This window comes from Vidua chalybeata, chromosome 1, assembly GCF_026979565.1.
Source record: "Vidua chalybeata isolate OUT-0048 chromosome 1, bVidCha1 merged haplotype, whole genome shotgun sequence".
NCBI lineage: Eukaryota > Metazoa > Chordata > Aves > Passeriformes > Viduidae > Vidua > Vidua chalybeata.
In genome coordinates, this window is record NC_071530.1 from 21,088,420 (window position 1) to 21,109,555 (window position 21,136).

At 38.1% G+C, this 21,136-nt stretch overlaps 1 protein-coding gene across 1 annotated transcript in view; it reads left to right on the plus strand.

Moving 5' to 3' along the window:
• Positions 1–57: 57 nt before the first annotated feature.
• ITGA8 (integrin subunit alpha 8) overlaps positions 58–21,136 on the plus strand; it is a 112,442-nt gene continuing 91,363 nt past the window's right edge. The window contains exons 1-11 of the mRNA XM_053950927.1: positions 58–242; positions 402–526; positions 11,125–11,225; positions 13,749–13,872; positions 15,304–15,365; positions 16,311–16,356; positions 17,315–17,440; positions 18,603–18,647; positions 19,199–19,242; positions 20,216–20,272; positions 20,455–20,507. Of these exons, the coding sequence (XP_053806902.1) occupies positions 58–242; positions 402–526; positions 11,125–11,225; positions 13,749–13,872; positions 15,304–15,365; positions 16,311–16,356; positions 17,315–17,440; positions 18,603–18,647; positions 19,199–19,242; positions 20,216–20,272; positions 20,455–20,507 (968 nt within the window). The remainder of the gene's footprint in view (positions 243–401; positions 527–11,124; positions 11,226–13,748; positions 13,873–15,303; positions 15,366–16,310; positions 16,357–17,314; positions 17,441–18,602; positions 18,648–19,198; positions 19,243–20,215; positions 20,273–20,454; positions 20,508–21,136) is intronic.

Below are 21,136 nucleotides of genomic sequence, written 5' to 3' on the forward strand. Positions count from 1 at the left end.
CCGCCGCACAGCTGCGCTCCGCTGCGCCAGCGGGAGCCGGCCGCGGAGGCGGCGAGGATGCTGCCCCTCAGCCGCCGGCGGCCCCGCCGCTGGCAGCACCCGCTGCTCCTCCTGTCAGCGCTGCTCTGGGCGCCGGCGCTGGTGGCTTTCAACCTGGACGAAGAGAAGCTGACGGTGTACAGCGGGCCCCCGGGCAGCTACTTCGGGTACTCGGTGGACTTCTACATCCCCGACCCCAGCACGTGAGTGCCGCCGCCGGTGGTGGCGGGGCCGGGCCGCCCCCGGCCCGGGGAACGCTTTGGGAAGGCGGTGGGCGAACGGCGGCGTCGCGCCCGCGGGGTGACAGCGCCCATCGCCCGCCTGTCCCGATCGCCCCGGTGACCTCCCGGTGTGTTTCGCAGGGTCAGTGTCCTGGTGGGAGCTCCCAAAGCCAACACCACGCAGCCAGACATCGTGGAAGGAGGAGCGGTGTATTACTGCGCCTGGCCCGCAGCCCGGTGCAGGCAGATCCCCTTCGACAACACCAGTAAGTGCGCGGCTGTCCCGCGGCGCAGCGCTGTGTGTGCCGCGCTGCCGTGCCGGGTCCCTCTCGGCTCCTCCGCGATCCCTCTACTTGGGTCGCTTTGATCCGAGGATCTGCACTCGGATAGAAATCCCGCTCCTGGGAGTCTGAATGCATGTGCTCTGGCAGGGAAGGGTTTAATGGTCTCCAGAGAAATAACAGGATTGTGACCTCCACGATCAGGCGTTCATCTAAATAGATGCCTTTTTTTCTTCTTCTTCTTCTCTGCTGAAAGGTATTTGTGGCAGATGCCTGCTTTTGAAAATACTTTTGCATGTTCAGAAAGTAAAGCCCCAAAAGCCTTGTCTCACACTTCTCTGAACCATGGAAATAACCCGATTTCTAGTGTTTGCTGTTATTTTCAAGGAGGGGATTTCTGGCTGCATCTGAAGCTAGATGCAAACCGATTTAGGCACAATGTGCATAGATTATATCCACTTCCAAAATCCCAAGACAGATGTTTCTTATTTAATTAGAGGGAACACAAGCTTTAAACAATTCAAGCTGTTTATGTTTTCTGTTGTCTCTTTATAGGTTTTGAAAATAATTTAAACCTAGTGTTTGCAGAGACTTTAAAACTGATGCCTTTATTTAGGCAGACTTTGACAGTTTGACCGTTAAGCGAAAGTTATTATTCTTTAGGTTATATTTAACCTTAATATTTGTTTATTGAAATGTGAACACAATACATTTTTTTTTTCTGAAAGAAGAAGTTAAATTAGAAGAGCTCACTTAACTGTAGCAAATAAGCAGTGCAGTTCTTTACTCCTCCCAACTCCAGCCACCCACATCTTATTACTGTGTTAGTGTCTAGGAATACTGTTCAGGATGACTGTTCCATCATGCTGAGCATTCTTCAAAACAGAGTACATGGTAGTTCACGTGTGTGTGTTTGGTTACTAGGGCAGGTAAAACTATGTACAGCATCTGGTTAAATATATAAATGGAAATGTATATAGATAGTATGCATACATTATTTTGTGATATGTCCTGAGTGTACATATTTAAAATAAAACCAGGAAATAGAGGAAATATTAATGTATTTTCCATCTTATGGTTAGACAGTTCATGTAACAAAAGCGGAATGTATTATCTGTACAAAGTAATTTCAAGTTCGAATAAAAAACTTACAGACGAAATGAAAATTCCATCACATTTTTAAAGGGGAGTTTTGAAAAATTTATGAAAATTTAGTGATGAAACCTAGAAGGACATCTGACTTTCCTGTGGGAAAACTTGGAACAGCTCCATACTCTTTGCAGAGATGTCCTTTTGCAGATACTTTTGCAGGTATTTTGAATAAAGGCACAGACAAACTGGGGAGTAAGTATATCAATAAGGCTTTGGACTGCATCACACAACTATTCAGTTTGGAGTCTCCAAAGGGTGGTTCATTCAGTCTTTCTGAGCTGGTTGTGTCCTCTAGATAGAGTCCTGACTTGTAGACAGCTGAAGTTAAGCCAGAGAGCAGCTGTGGTGTAGGCGGAGGTGCACTGTCCCTGCTGGAGGGGTGGCAGCATAGGCAGGTTTAGCAGTGCTGTTCCTGGCTCTCTAGTTCCAGTCCCAAGGGCAGGAAATGTGTCATTTTGCACAATTCAGCAATGTCCTGGAAACAAGGACCCCAGGCAGGTTTGTATGGCTTGTACCACACCCTATTCTTCACTGCCAGCAACAGAAAGGCCATCTCCAATATGCTTTAGATGACTCCTTTTGCTGATTTCTGGATGTGTATTGCATGTCATTTTTTTTTCTCTTCCAAACCCATCATATACATTATTATCTTTTCCACTATTCCCCCAAGCAGACTAGTCCACATGAGCTCTGTCCTAGGTAAAACTATTTCAAACAGTCTGTCACACAAAGTTTCTTTTGAAGCCTTTAGCTATGTTATACCTACTTTGATGGACTTAGATAGTCCTTGGTAAATATGTGTTTTCAGTTCATGGTTTCTCTACCGGCATCTTGTACTCATTATGCCTTCTCCTACAATGTCACTCAGAAATGTTGCTATTTCCATTTTTAGTATTTGTTCTAATAAACAGAGAGAAGTCAGTCTGAATTGTCAAAGATCACACAAAAATTGATGATGATACTGGTAACTGACTCGGGAGCTTTTTCTTCTTTTTCCAGTGCCTTTACCACAAGATTATTCTTTCTTCCAAAACAGAAACACTCAAAAGTTGTTAGAAGTAAAGAAGTTCAGTGGTAGCAGCTTTAATATTGAAGATTAATGTTTCATGCCTTGTAGGAGATCTTTAAAAGTCTTGGAAAGCTTTGGGAATGTTTTCTGAAACAAAACAGAAGAACTACAGAGGCTGCTTCAGAGCTGGAAAATTTCATTTTGATGCATTTTTATGCAAAGCTTCAATTTTTCAATACTTTCTTATTGGCTCTAACTAAATAATATCTCTTTCAGTTAGATTAGCTAAGCAAAGCACAATAAAAAAAACTACTGAATAATTTGGAGCATTCTTAATTAAGTTCAGAAGTATCAACTTAATGGAACTGGAAAGAACTAGAAAGAAAGGCAGTGTGAACCAACAAGTGGATAAAGAATTTGCTAAATTGCCATTTTTCAGCCTCAAAAGTTCGATGGGGAGGACCTCTAAATTCTAACGAATTTGCAAAGTCAAGCAGACTCACATATACTATACCCAAAGTTCAATATGTGAAATTGCTTCAGGTCACAGAAACTATAATTTTCACTATCATGTAAAAATTCAAGAGATGAACAATGCCAAGAGGTTGAAAGACTGTGGCTTAAATTATGTATGAGCATGAGAACTCATGTCTTCTACCTCTGAGGACTGGATGCACAAATGAAGCTCAGCTATGCTGCATTCAATGCAAGTTCTGTTTTGCCCTTGAGGAGGGAACATACGGTGTGTGCACTGGCACTTTTACTGCCACAAACAAGTATCTTAAGTGGACTTCTAATTGGTAAGACTTATATGTAACTGCGCAGATTATTTCTGTTTCCACAAAAATAGTACACCTAATTTCAGGTGAGATTCCTTTGTTTGCAAATGCTTTCGTGTTATTTGTATTAATACTGTTACTGTCTCAGTCCTACTAAATGAAAACAGTGAAGACACTGACTAGTATTGTGTGGTGGCTTTAAGTCAAGTTTCTGGAAATTTTCAGATATCATGGTGTGAAGTTACTTTGTACTAATTTATAATTATGTGTTTTACAGTTACTGAGGTATTTAATGAATGGCAAGATATGCCTTGTTAACGAAAAAGGAACAAAATCCCTCTCCACCAACATTTAAGGCTTATTAAGAGGCAATGATGAACATGAACAGGCTCATGAATCAGGAAAGGGAAAGAAGAAAAAAGTAATCTGTTGAATTTCTAAACTCTTTACTGCCTTAGACAGAGGGGGCATTTGTTCAAGAAGTGATATGAGGGAACTAAGTAACTGACAGACACCTTAGTTAAGAACTTAGTCTTGCTTAGGTTAATTTTATGATGTTCAGTGGTGAGATAGGATGATTTCTGGTTCTGTAAAGGCTGTTTGGGTCAAGGGATTTGTTTGTTTGTTTATTTAGTTATGTGAGTAATATATTTTTATTTTTAAAATAACTGAAGTGTTATTAAAAAAAAATGTCATTCTATATCCTGAGCATAGGGAGCGCATGAGTGCCAGGCCTAACTGAATCTGACATCCTGACACTGGTGGGAGACAACTGCAGTGTTGTCCAGTGGATCAGGGATATGACACTGCAAGGGATGCACCCAGTCACTGGCAAGGTGCAGGTAACCTCCCTCTTACCACACAGACTGTGGCACTCAGTATTAATCTTTATTTTTTGGATCATGCAAGCTTCAAATGACAAAAGAAAAGTCTTTATGGTTTATGAAGCCCCGTTACTCTTTTTTATTTTTCCTCAGAGGCTGAGATCAGATGAGGGAGTAGACACTGTATTCCCAGTGAAAGATACAAAAAACAGTTTAAAAGATGCATGATTACTGTTAAGTGCCATGTTCAACCTGTCAAACACAGACTGGGCTCCTTACTACTAGCAGTGATACTCAACTACAAGACTACTGCTGAAATCTTCTCTGTGGCACTGTGTGTGTTAGAATGCCCAAGATGGTCTGAGTGCTATAGGCAGCTCCATAACCTGTGTTAATGTGGAAATGGATGTGGGCTAATCTACCCTGCTGAGAAGATGGCTTAATTGGAGTTAATTGAGGTGCAGGAGTATCTGCAGCCCATTTCAAAAAGCACATCACCTAACTGAAATTGCTGTAGAGGAAAGTTGTCCCAGATGGCTACTAATTTCTCAGGCCTCCTATCTCTGTTTTTCTTGGTAGCTAACCTAGAGATTTCCAAAGCAACGAGGTTATTTACTTGTAATAATTAATTCTGTTGATGAAATGGCATTCCTGACAAGCAACAGAGGGGCAAAGGAGGGAAGGAGGATGAAATTTTGTCATGTAGCATTTGAGCTGGCTCATCCATAAGCAAGTCATGTAACCGGACATTCCCATACGGGCTGGCCAGTGATATGGCCTGCAGCCAAGAAGGGGCTTTAGCAGGAACTCTCTGTGTTTCCTGCTGTTGATACAGAACTGACTCTGCAGTCCCGTGTTTGCACTTCTTTAAAGCTCCCTAAATCTGTGTGCCAGGGTCAAGGCTCTGGGAAGAAGCTCAAAGCGCTGCCCCTGAGAGCACAATGGGTGCTTTAACCTGCTCCATTGCAGCAGGGAACTGAGATAAAGTATAATGGAAGGGCTTTTAGTATCCCCTTACTCCAGGAAATATAGATTGAAGGGCAGTCACTCTTCTCCCTTGTTTCCCTACTTTGTGAAGTTGTCCGGTTGCATTGCAAGGTAACGCTGTGATACTCTGAAACTCAATGAGAGGACAAGGAAACAAGCATTGGCATCATATTAAAGGCTTGTGGTCTGTCTTTCCTCTCTTGCCTACACAAAGCTAACTTATTTTCAGTTTTTTCTGTATGAAATGGGTTTACAATGACTATTTTTGCCTTAACACTGAGGTAGTATTACCAAGTCCTTCTTTCAACTGTGTGCTCTTCCATTCAGCTGCCAGGAGAGGTAGCAGGAGAGCAATACCAAGAAAACTTTCTCCTCTCTTGATTAACTAAGCAGCTTCTGAACCATTCAAAGCATCTTGCAGCCAGAAGCAGACTTAAATACCCCCTAAAATGCACTGTTGCATTTGAAATCTGGTTAAAAGCTAATAGTTCAGATTCTGGAAACTCATTATTAAGGTCACTTTTAGTTATAATACTTTATAGGCTGCATCAAGTTCTTATATTTTAAATTAGGTCCTGAAAGCAGAATTTCAGATACCCCTTCCCTTAAATTTCCAGAACACACTGGGGTGTTTTCTTTGCTATCAGTTAACTCTACCAGTTTTACTAAAATAGGTTATATTTTTCTAAACTAGCTGGAAAAAAATCTGAACAGCCTCTGAAGAGGAGCAGGGAAGGGGGATGTAAATCAGTTCTGACTGAGCGTGCAGATGATAAAAAACATGAGCTAATCTGGCCAGCAGTTGAGTTGATTGTAACAGTACCTAGGTACTATATAAGGAGAAGATGTATTGTGGGACTTGAGAGCTATAGTTACATGAAAAAATCATTAGCTGTGGAGATAGTAAGATTCTGGGGAAAACTTAGAATCCTGTTATAAAATAGAATTTGCATCTCAAAAGAAATTGCTGAAAGAGAACTTTGTTGTACTTCTAAATGTTGACACATTTTAGTACAGTATGCCAGTAAGACCTTATCTGGAACTTCATGGTTCACTCGTTGCATTCTGATTTATAATAGACTCTCCTGAGTTTCTTTGGTAAGTCTCAGCCCTATCTAAAGAAAGGAAAAAATACTCTTAGCTATGTTAGTTCAAGCCCTGAGGTCTTAATTTGGTTTTGATCAGATTATATTTAGGGAGAAAAAATCCTACTGGGTTTGATGGTTTCTTTTTGGTTTTTTTTTGATTCATGGAATATCCAAGTAAAGCTCTCTAGATACAATCTATTAAATTAAAATGACTCATATGAATAGCAGCTAAGCTGCAGTAAAAACCAGATATAAAATAGATTGCTGCAGAACCAGATAAATCTAAATATAGAAGCAACTCTTCTCATCATGACACTGTTTTGCATATCCTTACTCTTCCTCAACACTTCGGAGTCCCTTTTTCCCCAGCATTAATTAAAAGCTATTGTTTGGCTTCATTCCCTAGATCATACCTAGTGTTCAGCTTTGCATTTGAATTCAGTCTGTCTGGTGAGGGTCTAATATCAATGACACTGTGAAAGTTATTAAGTTACCTTTGCTTTGTAATGGTCTCTCTCTCATCATTGGTCTCTTATGGTAGTGATTTGATGGTAGGATTGTCAATATTCCCTTGTTTCCCTCATTTCTAGAATATGGGAGCAAGTATGCCAGGACCCTTCCTTTTCCCTCTTCCCTTCTGTAAGCCAGAACACTAATGATGCAGCAGAGCTGCTTTCAGAGTTAACTGAGGTTGCTCAGAGCCTTTTGTAGCCAGCTTCTGAAATCACCCCAGAGGGGGAGAGCCACAGTCTCTCTGGTGTATCTCTTCCAGTGCTTAAGATTTATTAAGAAATTCCCTTGCTGCAGCTTGTGTCTTGTTGCCCCTCTTCCTTTTGCTGCATACTTCAAATGGGAGTTTGGCACTCTCTCCTCTCTACCTATTGAACAGTGGATGAAGCACAAATAGATCATCCTTTGCTTTCTCTTCTTTGCGCCAAACACCTGCAAATAGTGATGTCTCAAAAGTGTACACAACATTCCAAGTGTTATCTCCATGTCAGGGGTATTCACATTCCTTTACCTGTATAAATTTTTAGAGATATTTGTTTGTATTGAGTATTTTTAAATTATGAAAGATGCTGCATTTTTTACTTAAAGTTTTCAAGAACTGATTGAATCACACTAAGTAATTAACCAGTGTTTGCCCATACATCTCTTATGCAGGTATTAATTAGTATAAAAAATTTTGGTAAGGGAAATGTTTGATTCATGCCTATTAAGCTTTTTATGATGTGCTGACTTAGTGACTGAGAGGAGACCAATTCCCATAGAAAGCACCAAATTAATGTGTGTAAACGTTGAATTTGCACTAACACCTGCTCTAGACTCAGGCTTTAATTCCTACAAGTGAATCTGTGCTCTTGCTCTTAACATAGGTTTGCTTTTTGCTGTATGAACTCAAATTTTTTCTATTTGTCCAATTACTGTTTTGGCAAAGTAAGGGACTTTTTTTTTTCCATTTGGTAGCCCCTAGGTATCTCAACTAAAAAACTGGGTGAAGGAATGCCAGTTTTCATAATCATGTTTCTGTACCTCCAGAGCTGCTTCTGAAGCTGGATTGTAGGGCAGTACCATGTATAGGAGTCACGACTCCTGCAGTAGAAAATAAGGTGCTTTGGGTTTGCTGAAATGCAATTTAAGGATGTCTTCATATCTAAATTTATATTTATAAATCTCTCTCTGCTCTTTGCATACTCCTGGTTGTCTGGGCCTTAGTCTGCAGTACAGTCTTAGGCAGTATCATTATGAGTGACTCCAGAGCTGCGTCTCAAGCCAAATTTGCGAGTCATCCAGACTGTTGACCGTCTGGAACAGCTCCTGGGCTGGCTCTGAAGCAATCCAGCTGGTACTCAGGCACTCCTTGGACCTCTCCGTGGACTGGCTCAGGCGTTGTGTGCCCAGCCCAGCTGCTAGCTCGTACTCTTGCTGTCCTTGCACTAGTGTCATGTATCATGATACAAGATAGCCTGAACTCCTTCCTAAAAGGGGCCAGGCATTCTCCTCCAGAAAAGAAGATAATATGTGAATGCAACTTGAAGTCTCACCAAGTTTTTGCTCCTCACAAAAATACAGCTGTGGGTAAGGTACAGTATAGACTCAGCCTGTGGGCCTCAGATGGCCATAAATAGTATAAGGAGAGATATTTTCCTGTCATATAATGGTTTGTCAGGATACAGACATGCTACTTTTTGAAATGCTTAGATAATGCTGCTTTGAGGAATATACAATTTTTTTAATTTTTTTTTTTTTTTTACTGGGTGAATGAATAGTCTTTATCCAAGTCTAATCTAAGATGGTCATCCATGGCTATTTACAGTTGGTTTTATTTAAAAAAGGTACTTTAGGTACTTTTAGGACATGATTCTTCTGACCTTCTCAGAGTTTTGCTTTAGGAGGAAAAGAACTGGCTTAGGTCATGTCCTCACGTGTAAGTGGGTGACTAGCTCAGAAGTGGATAATTGCAGCAAGGCACAATAATGACAGCTTGTGTGTATTCAGACCAGTTAGTTGTGTATGTTGCTTCATTTTGCTAAAGTTACATGGAAAGCAGTAAATGTTTTATAGCATTCTGAAATACTGATTTGTTGTTACATACAAAAGACTAAACTGTATTTTAAGGCACAACCTCAGTAACTGGGAATATGACTCCACAGCTCTAACAAGGATGCTGAACAAAACTGATTAGAAAATTTCTATCAAAAGATATTTATCTAGGGAAAAAAAAACCCTATTTGTTAATTTGTGTTTTTGTGGTATTTTTCAAATTGCTTTATAATGAAAATCCCATGCCACATGATGAAGGATTCCTACTACACCATATGCCACTAAATGAAGTGAGATTGTGCATGTGTGTATGTACAGTTCTTGCAGATTTACTGGTAAATTCAGCTGTGGTTTGATAAATCCTGCAAATGGTTGTCCAAGTTTTAAAATTTAATTTCTTTTCAAATGTTCATATACTTTGCCAATAGACAGATATGTTGTTTTGATTGAAAATGTAAGCTCCTTTTAAGTTAGAATACTGACCACGATTATCCTCAGAGCCAGGCTAGCACTGGCAGCTGTGAGCTGGCCATGGCTGATTTTCAAGCTTCAAATGTTTTGTTTGTATCAAGACCCCATCCATCTGTGCACATTGATCATATTCAGATCTGCTGGAGCATTAAAAAAAGAAAAAAGAAACCTTTAAAGTCTGAAAAGGTCTGACTTCACTGGAAAAAATAATTGAAAGTAGTGCTGCCAACAACTAGGTAGGAGCTGGCAGCGCCTACCATGCGGTGTGTCAAATACACTGTCTCTCACATCCACACAAGCTTAGGCCTAACTTCAATTAAGTGCATTTTTAAAATTAATGTTTTAGAGTATTTTTAAATTATAATTCCTGAATTTTTAAGAGCTAAATATTCCTGAAATTTACCTCTCTAAGCATGAACTTCCACAGTAGCTGCTGTAATTGGCGCAGCACAGAAGCAAATACTTGCATGAAGATGTTTCCTTAGAGACTTTCAAGCTTTAAAAGATTCATTCCCATTCAACTTTCCTTCATGTTTATTAGGATAAAATACAGAGATAGAGTACCCTTGTTCTCCAAGTATGATGCATTTTTCATTCTAATTCAGTCTATAACATTTATGAGGTTACCATAAGCTGAAGTCAGTGGTGAGCTAACATCCTAAAAAACATTCAGGTATCTCCTGTATTCCTGCTGGGCAAATCCCAAGGAGTGTTGACTTTTGAAAATGGTGGCTGTATTTTTTCTCAGTTATTTAAAAAGTATGTAAATCCTTAGAATATGATCTGACACTACTTTTTTTTTAACATTCCAAGGTATACAGTATGTGGTTTTATTTTCACTTAGACTTAGAGTGACTAAAAAGGATTGATTCTTCTGAAATCCCTCCTGACAGGAACCAGAAACAAACGTAAGGGAATGCAGATACAAGGGGAGTAATGTCCTGCTTATGTATAAATTGAAAAGTTCATTAGGAATGACTGGTAAGGGAAGAGCATAGCTCATGAACATATGGGAAATCAGTATACTTCAGAGAACTGAGGGTGAAGGGAAGGGATGTCTGCTTTTTATTAAAACCTGAAATGCATTATAATTGGCCTGAGTCTTTGCCCAGATGGCTTCTCTTATGCTGACATCTGCAAGAGTGTATATAAAGCAACATTAGGAAGCTGTCTCTTGTGACAGTGTGTACACATGTAATTCTGTTAAAAACTAAGTCCTTTGCTATCTGTAGTGTTGGTCTTTGAATAAGCATGCTGAGAAATGTCATTTGTTTGACAAAATCTAATTATGGAACATGCTTTTTACATGGAAAGTTTCTACCACATCTGAGAAAACTTTTTAGGGCTTTTCACCTATTTTTGTAGATTTTTGTTAATTCTTCATCTTCTTCATTCCAAGTAAAGTTGGTTTCTTTTGTTTTTTTTTGTTTTTTTTTTTTTTTTTTTTGTTTTTTGTTTTGGTTTTTTTGTTTTTTGTTTGTTGTTTTTGTTTGTTTGTTTTCAGGGGAAACACAGCATTTCTTATTCCAGTCCTGTGTATTCTTTTCTAAAGCTTAAGTGTTATTATTCTGAATTTTCATGTGTGAATTTAAGCTGGTTTCTGCTGACCAGTGAAAAGGTTAAATGATAAAATGGGTTGGATGACAAGTGGATGCAATGTAACATATCCATTAATCTGTTCACTTGTGTTATCAATAAGCTGTCAACATAGTGCTTCTTTCTTTATCAGACAACAGGAAAATTAAAGTCAATGGCACCAGGGAACCTATTGAATTTAAGACAAATCAGTGGTTTGGGGCAACAGTCAAAGCTCATAAAGAGAAAGTTGTGGTAAGTCTTACGCATTTGATATTCATTTGGAAATAATGTTTCTTTTTCTCAAATTTATATGTTTAATAGCTTTCTATGTGTATATTATGGAAATAACTCTTTGATTATGCATGATTTATAAAACAGAGTATGTATATATTTCAAAAAAACAAAAGCAACCTATAAAACCAGGTTGAACTGATCAAGTGAAGATCAGTAGACTGATTCTGCTGCTGTGTGAAAACAGCAGAATGTCATATTGTTGTGGAAGTGAATGATATTTTTTAACGGATAATGGACATATTTCAGAGATACACAGGAACTGATAGCTGTCTGCTATAAAATGTTTGGTATTATGAAGATATCTCTGGATTGTTAAATACAGAATGTAGTGAAATTGCATGAATTTGAATTTAATGAAATGTTTTGAAAGCCAAGAACCTCTGTTGATGTTCAGTTAGGAAAACACTTATCTCTTGTGTCACATTTACATTGTTTCGAAGAGCTATGTGATAGTCATGGTGAAACAGCTGCAAAAAAAGCTGATAAAAACAGCTGATAAAAAAGCTCCAAATTAAGATGGCTATCAAAATGCAGTATGTGTTCTCCAGTTTCACTGAATGTTTTACCTATATTGATAGAGGCCCAGCAGTGGGCAGGTGTTTTTACTGCCTAGTAAAGTGCTGGTGATGCTGCTTATACACAAACCTTTTATATTTCAATTGCATTAAGGTTTACATTAAAAACAGTACTGAAGTAATTGTGATAAGAATAATTGGTTTGGTCATTAGTTTTACTAGTTTTTGCAATTACCAAACAAAAATTTACCTTGGGACTTGATTAAAACTTCCAATTACTACTTAAAAAGTAGTCCTAAGGGAGGAAGTATTGAAAGGAAATGTTTTCCATTTATATTGAATGTCTTGTAGTTAACATACAGAAAGATTTTGAAATGAAACTGGTAGCGAGTAAAACATCACCCTATTCTGTTACAGAGCTAAGTAAACATAAAAATTCTAAAAATTTCTAAAAATAGATGAACATTTTCATTTTCTGTACTCTACTAAACAATTCACAAATTGAAATAAAATACTTCTTTACCACCATTTGTGAAATCTTAATCAAGTGATTAGAAAAACTCATCTCCAACAGATGTGCTGACCAAACTTCATTTATTTGGGGTAGCTCTTCTTAGGTATAGTCAACACTTTTCAGGCAAAAAAATTGGACAGCAAAGCTTTTTCTGTTAAGCTTTGTAGGCTAAGAGAAAATGTCATCAAACTGTCAGGAACTTGTTTTTTAAGCTACAGATTTAATAGTAAACTGCATTAAGTCAATGTTTATGATTATATTGTTCTTGTTTCAATCCATTTGGCTTAATGTCAGATGTACCTAAAATCACTCCCCTGGGACACATACTCCTCTTTGCTGCACTCTGGTTTTGCTCTCTGTTTCAATATGCAAGGTTTCCTAGGCAGGGGTGTGTGAAGTGTCCCTGTTCCTTAAGCCATTGCTCCACAAGCTCTGGCTGGTGGTAAGCTGTGAGTAGCACTGTGGTTCATACAGCTGGTACTGATTGCAGAATGAAGGCCAATACAATATTATAAATAGTGGCAATACCTTGCCAGAGGTAGACAGGTTTGTAACTGAAAGAGTAGGACAAGACAGGACATGAATGAAGGATTTATTTGTGTCTTAGAGAGGCAAGGCTGCAGGGAGAGGTAGTGTCCTCATGCTCTCAGGCAATGAAAAGTTTTAGGGCACAGGGAACTGTGAGGAATGACTTGCAGACCTGAGAGCTTACTGTTCTTATTTTTCTAATTACCTGGATTACCTTCAAAAAAGATAATGCTTCTCTCTACACAAGTTGTGTGTCTTTTGTCTTTGTCATGTTTGTAACACCACTGCTGTAACATGGAAGATTAAATATCTAGCCAAAACTTCCTTAGCAAAAACCTATTCACTCAGCCTTTTGAATGGCTTGTAAGTGTATCCTGTCTATGAAGATTTGAACCAGGGGGTTATAAGGGGTTATTACCAGGCAGACACTCTGATGATTGTGATTGACCATATGACAACAACCTGGCAAATCTCCTGCTAAGTGGAGTCAGTTCTGCTGCTATGCCCATTATCTTAGGACATACCAGGACAGAACTGGGATTGCCTTCAGCCACACATATGTGATATGCATCTTAAATTATGGGATCAGCTCCTGTGCAATGAGTAGTAATAAAGCAAACATATTACTTGTGAAGCAGGCCTAGGGGGTATTTGTAACATGGCTTAAATGTGACTTGTAGTCCCTGACAGATTTCATTTGCCAAGGGCTATAAGTGAAACATCAGTGTGCTTTTCAAGTTATAATGAAATTACATGAAGCAGTGATCCTGCATTTTCTTCTGTCAATGTCTAGTTATCATTGCTATGTGAACAATACAGTACCAGAGAGAATCCTTGTACACAGCCTATTAAAAACTACATTTGCCAGTTGCAAGAGTGTATGAAAGTATGTGTGTTTTCTGTTTTGTGTTTCTGTTTTTATAGGCTTGTGCTCCTTTGTATCATTGGAGAACCCTTAAAGACAGCCCTGAGAAGGACCCTGTTGGCACCTGCTATGTAGCAATTCAGAACTTCAGTGCCTATGCTGAATATTCACCTTGTCGTAACAGTAAGTATTAATATGAACAGTCTTGTGTTGAAGGAATTGATTTTGCGCTGAATGTTTTTATTCTTTCAGTCTTCAGACCATTGAGTCTTGACTGAATGAAGGTTACTATATGATGTTATTGCATTGAATGAGGGTGTAAAGAAAAATAACATTAAACTATTGGATGCTTTATTGTATAATTAATTGAAAGAGGAGAAAATAAGTAAATTAAGTGTGTGCAGTTATAGTAATGAGCTATAATTGGTTCCATTTTTGTGGCTTTAAAACATAGCAAACAGATCTAGATAAGAACCAGACAGCATATTAAACCAATTATTCATACTTACGCTGAGTCTAAATGTCTCATCACAAGGTCATGATTTGAAGATCAGACGCTGCATAGAAACACACAAGCCTGTATCATCGCTCAGGCCAATATCATCCACAAGAGCTCAATTGTGAAGAACTTTCAGCATGGAAGAAAGCCATGCACATTAACACTGCTGTTCCACACTCTTTTCTGTGCTGTTCTGAGGATGTGGTAGCCATCTCTGGGCCTTGCTTCTTGGGGAATAGGGGAATATACCATATGTATATTTTGAACCAGGTTCAGCTACCTAGAAGTCTGCAGAAAATACTACATATTAGGTTATTATTAGTCATTCATCTTGTTCAGCATTCTATGCCTATTGTATAGGGCTTTAAGCAGAGTTCTGTTGTGTCTTCCTTTTAAATCCTTGTCTCTGCATGGACAGGCACAGAAAGAAGCTGAATCTGTCAGAAATGGTGACCTTAAGATCTGGTTTATGTCCTTACTGATATCTCACTCGGGCTTTGGCAAAGGCTTATGTCATTTGAAGAGAGAGTTCAAGTGGCCATTCCTACTCTCAGTGTCGCAATCCTGCAGTTTTCTGGCACTCTGGCACACATAGTATTGCCATAAGATGCAGGCCAACACACTTTACACAATTATATAAGGATCTGGAGAATAGAAATAGAAGTAGTAGAAGCAGGAAAGTTATTTTTCCATGTACCCATCCTGACCCTTACACTGTGTCAAGGTTTTTTGAGAACACCGTGGTAAACACTTATTTTTGCATTTATGTCAGATCAGACTGTGATGAGTATTCTACAATCTTGTTGAGATTTTTACTTTTTATCTCCAGCTAAATTAAAACTGAATCCTTGATAGTTGTTTCAGGAATCCTTTCTTGGCAGTGGGAGGAGAAAGTCCCAGGTAGCAGGTCGTATTTTTCAAAATGTTCACAAGGGACTGCATGATCAGGGTCTTGTAGAAGGTCTTGATTTGCTCTGCCTCTTCTAAAAAAGAATACATATTTTCACTTATATTGGCAGTATTACACTTCATAGCATTACAGCTCTAGAAGTATCTATGTTATCTTCCACATGCACTGTAAAATCAATAAAATGCTTTTACCTTCGTAATTGCAGGCAATGCAGATCCTGAAGGACAAGGCTTTTGTCAAGCAGGTTTCAGCTTAGATTTTTACAAGGTGAGATTCTGCTTCTGAAGTATTCTGACCAAGTGTCATTATGATATATCTGCAGTGTTGAAGTACTGTCTCAGTGATCATGAGTTTATCTCCATGCTGCTGGATATGGAAAGTTTTGTGAAGTTGTTGCAAGTTCTTTCCTCCTTTTCAAGCTTCAGACTTTGTTGTTTCATTAATAAAAAGAAATACTCAATCAGGACCTGCTTATCTCTTTGCAGCATTCCACTTTGTCTCAGTCTATCTTAACAGATAATTAGGCAAAAACTTCTATGTGCTTCTATCTCAGTCTGTCCCACTTAAAATGCTTTACTTGACTTTGAGGAAGCAGTGCAGCAGGCACCAACTAGTTTTAAAAAGTTAAAATAGCCTATATAAGGATGCTTTTGGTGGCAGACTAGTCATTGAGTAAAACCATTCTCATGTGGGGATGAAAGTACTTAAGGGAGAGAACTAGATTTTCTTAAATGCCAAGGGGGTCCAGTAACAATGTTGTGGGAGAAAGGATAAACCTTGCATGATTGTTTTTATCTGGGGCATTATTTACAGCACCAAGGCTTCAGGTAACTTTGACCATTGCCACTCTTTTGAGCGTTCTGCAACTGCATTGTATAATTCTCTCTAAAACATTACTGTTGTTTCATTGAATTTGAGCACCCTCTTTTCTGTTAGCTTTGTTTTGTTACGAATAAGCAGCAATTTTTGAAATGTTAGTGGTAAAATAAATGGCTTTCATTCAAGTGCGGATGCATAGGGTGATTTTAATTTTTTTTAACTGTGGATTTTCCTGCACATCCATGAACCTACATCCTTTCCTTGAACATGGCTATTCTCCTTTATCATGATTCTGATGTTATTTTGGTCATTTTAATTGCTTTTTTTCCCATGCATGCTTAATTTTGCTGTCTTCTTTTGTTGTGTAATTTAATTTAATTCTGCTTTTTGTAGAATGGAGACCTGATAGTAGGCGGGCCCGGTAGTTTTTATTGGCAAGGTATGTTCATCTGGCTGGTTAACTGGACCTAAGAAGCGAAACAGAAAGTATCGTTGTTCTAGATTTCCACTGTTCTGTTGGTTTAAGATAACCAGTCTCTGATTTTATTTTCAGCAAATGTAAATCTAAAGAATTGCTTAACAAGCAACTGAGCACAAAAATAAGCCATGAAAATCCAGGTTGTGGATTGTATAGGAAGTTAAACAAATGCAAATAACTGTTTTTATGTTGGTATTTTAATATATTTGTAATTTAATTAATAAGTTGGATTTTCCCCTAGAAATACTGCAGGTTTAAAAATTGCTAATATTTTTAGAGCAAATGTACTATTTAAAAAATGTTTGTTACTGTTCATTTTTGAACACAACCTTTTATAGATAAATACACAGATTTTAATTTCATTTGTGGCATCACTGTAGGTTCCAAGATGTAGTTTCTTGTGTAGATGAACCCTGAAGTTTTTTCTGTAAAGGATGAAGAGGTTATTTTTGTTTTAACCTGTTTTTACATGTATGATGTAGCTGATTCCCAGCCTCTACCTACCAGCTTGCCCACTGTCAGCCTCTTTGATGTGTGTTTTTGCATTTTTTTAAAGAAGATTTAATTTATTGTGATTATAGGAAATTCATAGCTTTGAATTCTCCATTGAGAAGTTGCTTTCATTGGTCTACTACATTTGTACAGTGCAGTGACTTTAGTTTGAATTAGTGGATTGAAATGGGTCTGAAGGTGTTTTTGTAATGGTTCAATAGGGATTCAGTGCCTTGATTTAATGATATATGTTTACTCTTGAGACTTCCAGGGTAATAATGGAGAAAGCTTGAGAGAAGTTATCTACTCTTTGCATCTGTGCAGTACTAGCGTCCTTTCTGCTCTGTTCTGGTGTTCTGCTAGCCCTGTTTTATAGAATCTGGCCCTCTCTTAGGTCCCTTTAATTTATGAAGCTGTTTGAATCCAGGTCAGGTAATCACTGCAAGTATTGCGGACATCATTGCAAATTATTCCTTCAAGGACATTCTGAGAAAACTGGCACGAGAGAAGCAAACAGGAGTGGCACCACCCTCATATGATGACAATTACATGGGTAAGCTGAGTTCTATATGAGTTAGCAATACATTCTAAAAGGCTGAGTCTTACATAAATATGAAAACAAGCCCTGCATTACTATTGTCCCTGTTGTGAGAGGATTTGAACATGCTTTGCCTTAAGCACAACAGCAAATCAGTAGTTTGCTGGTTACTTCAGCAAGATTACTAAACATTCTTAAAATTATGCACAGCAGCAAGGTTTGAAGGTTGAGATCTTAAATGGCTTGTTAGGGTTCTTATTATTTGATCTTAACTAATTAAGCAGAAATACAAAATTTTCCCATTTATGTATTTTTTCATTGCAGGATGATGGATTGAACTTAATGCAATCAAAGACAATTTCAATTTTTATTTGATAAATTCAAATTCAGTTCTGTGGTATTTTGTACAGTACTGCACTTATCCAAGTTAGTCTCACTGATATTTAAAATATACAATTGAAGTAAGCAATAATGAAAGTTAATTTGAAGATACTATATAATTAATAGAAGAAAAGGCTCCTTATGTACTTATTAGTACTGATCTCTAAGAATGTTCTTATATGTCTTTGCATGTAAGGCAGGTTTTTCTTCACACAGTTATAGAAAAGATTCAGTGGCATTTGAAGGCATGTCCTTGCACTGTTCCCCATAGATTTGAAATTAACGTCCCTGATGCGAGCCAGAAGTCTTTCTTTACTGTGACAGTAGTAACTATCTCACAGGTTTACTAAAGTTCCAGGAGGTGCATCTTTGGAAATCTGTTCTCCATATAAAGCTCAGACAGGACACTCACACATTACAGTACAATAAGACCTGAATTGTGTCAATAGCTATTAGGGCAAAACACCATAGTACTTGGGATTTTTTTTTTTTCAGATGAATTAGTAAGTAGTATTGATTTAGAAGCTCATTTTTGGAGAAGAGGAATCAATTTCTTATACATTCAAACCTACCGTTAATTTAGTCATAGTAGTGTGATAAAAAATTTTCCTTTTCTCCACACAGTTTTAGTATACTAATGTTAGAAAACTTGCATTCAGCAGATGCACTGAACATACAGATCTGATGGTCCTTGCATAATTTTTGAAAGAAATTGTTTATCAATGGTTTATCATTTGTTTATTGAATTGAAAGAATTGTTTCTTGGGTTGTTTTTTTTAAATTTATCTTTAAACAGGTTACTCAGTGGCAGCTGGGGAATTTACTGGGGATTCTGAACAAGGTAAGCACCTGTGTACGTGAATGAAAACCATATGGCCATGCACTTACTAAATTCCTTGTTTTGGGTCTCTACAGGGGAACATACCTATTATACATTTGAAACACTGGTGAGATTTAAGCTGTCTATACTCAGTGTTCTCAGAGACAATTATTTCCTCAGAGACAGTATAACAGAATTAAAGTAACACAAAACTTTGAATTCCTAATTCTTGTTCCATCAATACACAGCTGTCAGGTAGCAAGCTGAATTGTACCAAGAACTTTATTATACTGTGCTGTGCTAAGCAGCGCTAAACAGAAAGAAATCCATGGGTGGATGTACTCAAAAGTCAGAGTGTAATGATTTCTGCAAGTAAATGAACCAAATGAATGCTACAGTCTTATGAAATAATGGTTTGAAGTGATTTACAGGTCTTTCAGATACAGATCACAAATCAAAATCCTAAGGGATTTGACATATATATCAAGGATCTTTTAAGTGGTGTGGGATACATGTTGCATGCACAACTCAGATTGCAAAACCAGTTCACTGTTGATCATTTATCTTTTCAGAGCTGGTTGCTGGAGTCCCAAGGGGAGCACAGAACTTTGGCTATGTATGTACTGGACCTTCATTTTATAATTTTTATAGTGAGAAGACAATTAAGGTGTTTGTAAGGTTAAATGCTACATTATATTTTCTGTCTCTTTCATACAAAACTTTCAAATCAGGGGAAACTGCCACTGACTTTCACCCTCAGGCTTATCTGGCTGGGTTGAAATGCCTTTACTGGTTTGGGTTTTGAATGGTAAGCACTTTGTCCCTTCTGAAGTCTATTTTCACTGGGCAATCACAATTGCAATTACATGCTCTGAGTCTGACTAGTATCCCTATACCCACCGAGTGGTATCAGACCTAAGTTCACCCATAGGTTAGCATATTTTTGTGCAGTGCTGTGTCCACAGTGCAGAGGAGTCCAAGTTCAGATTATTCATACCCATTGTTTACTTTCAGTGCTGTAAGTGTATACATTGAAATCCAGATGCAAAGGTCATGATATGCAGTTAGAAGTGAAGGGAGAAAACAATACACATTTGTGAATACAGCTGTTAACTTGTGGACAAAAAGTTCCACAAGTAACCTGACTGGGAAAAGAGTTCACAGCCACAGACACATTCTCTAGTTTTGTGGACCCCAAATTCCTTATGTCTCTGGGACTTGTTTGTAGAGTTTTTAGGAAAAAGGTGTGTAGGTGTATATATATATATTCATATATCTGTGTACACTTCTCTATGTTTTAAGTTCATGTTTTCATGCCTAGTCACTGATTAGTTGATAGTCTGTGATTTGCTGGTGTTCAGTGTCCAGCAAGGAAGGAAAATACTTTTCCCTAATGTTTTTTTATGGGGAACCTGAGGGTCATGAAATCTTAGCCATTTGTTCAAGATCATATAGGATACCTGTGGTGAGACAGAAAAAGAACTGCCTTTTCTTGGACCATGTTTTAGTGTGTCAAATTCTTTTGCAGTGATGTCATGCTGTAGCATCTCCATGTGTGCTTGAAACTTTCCTTATTCTTCTGTTGCCAGGTCTCAATTATTAATTCTTCTGACTTGACCTTTATCCAGAACTTCACTGGTGAGCAGGTAATGTCAAGCAACTATGTGATGAAATATTATGTCTCTAGCACATCTGGTTTCTTTAATATAGTTTCAAGAATATATAAATTTTTTTGTAATAATGACCATGAAAACAAAGATGATTATCAGTAAAAAACTTTACATTTTATATCAAATATGAAAGCCTATCTGTTGTTTTTTATTTTCAGATGGCGTCCTATTTTGGGTACACAGTTGCAGTATCTGATGTTAACAATGATGGGTAGGTCACCAAATACATTCAGCTCCACTGAACATTAATAGAAGCAATGACTGATATTTGTTAAGGAATGTAGGTTTTCAGGTGCTTCATACCTCAAAATGCTTCTCTTGGCTTCTCTGCTTCTCTAATTTTAATTTTTCACATAGACTTTGTGCAGTCACAGTGGCATGAGTAGTTTGGGTGACTTTATCTTCCTGAATATTTATTAAAGCAGCGTGTCAGAGGATTGTCCAGAGTCCTAGGAAAGAGATCCAGGTAGAAAAACAGTGAATAAACAGCACAATCTACCACGGGGAAGAGATAGGTGAAAGTCAGAAGTTCATTCTATTCTCACATACAGGAAAATTTTCTCATCCATCGCTTCAATTCTCAATGTTAAAAGCCTTCTAATGTCATCAACTCTTCTTTCCTCATTCCAGCACCTGCTGGTTGGCCATCCATTTTTATCATCCTGAGGACCAGCAATTGTCTGTGTCCCATAGTTGTTACAGCAGGCATTGTGTGTGTCGGAGGGATGGTGATGCTCTGCTCCCAGGGTCACGATACTTCACGATACTTGGGGATCCCTAAGATACTTGGGGGTTTCAGGCTCTGTTGAACAAAACTCTTGTTAACTTTCAAGTCACGTA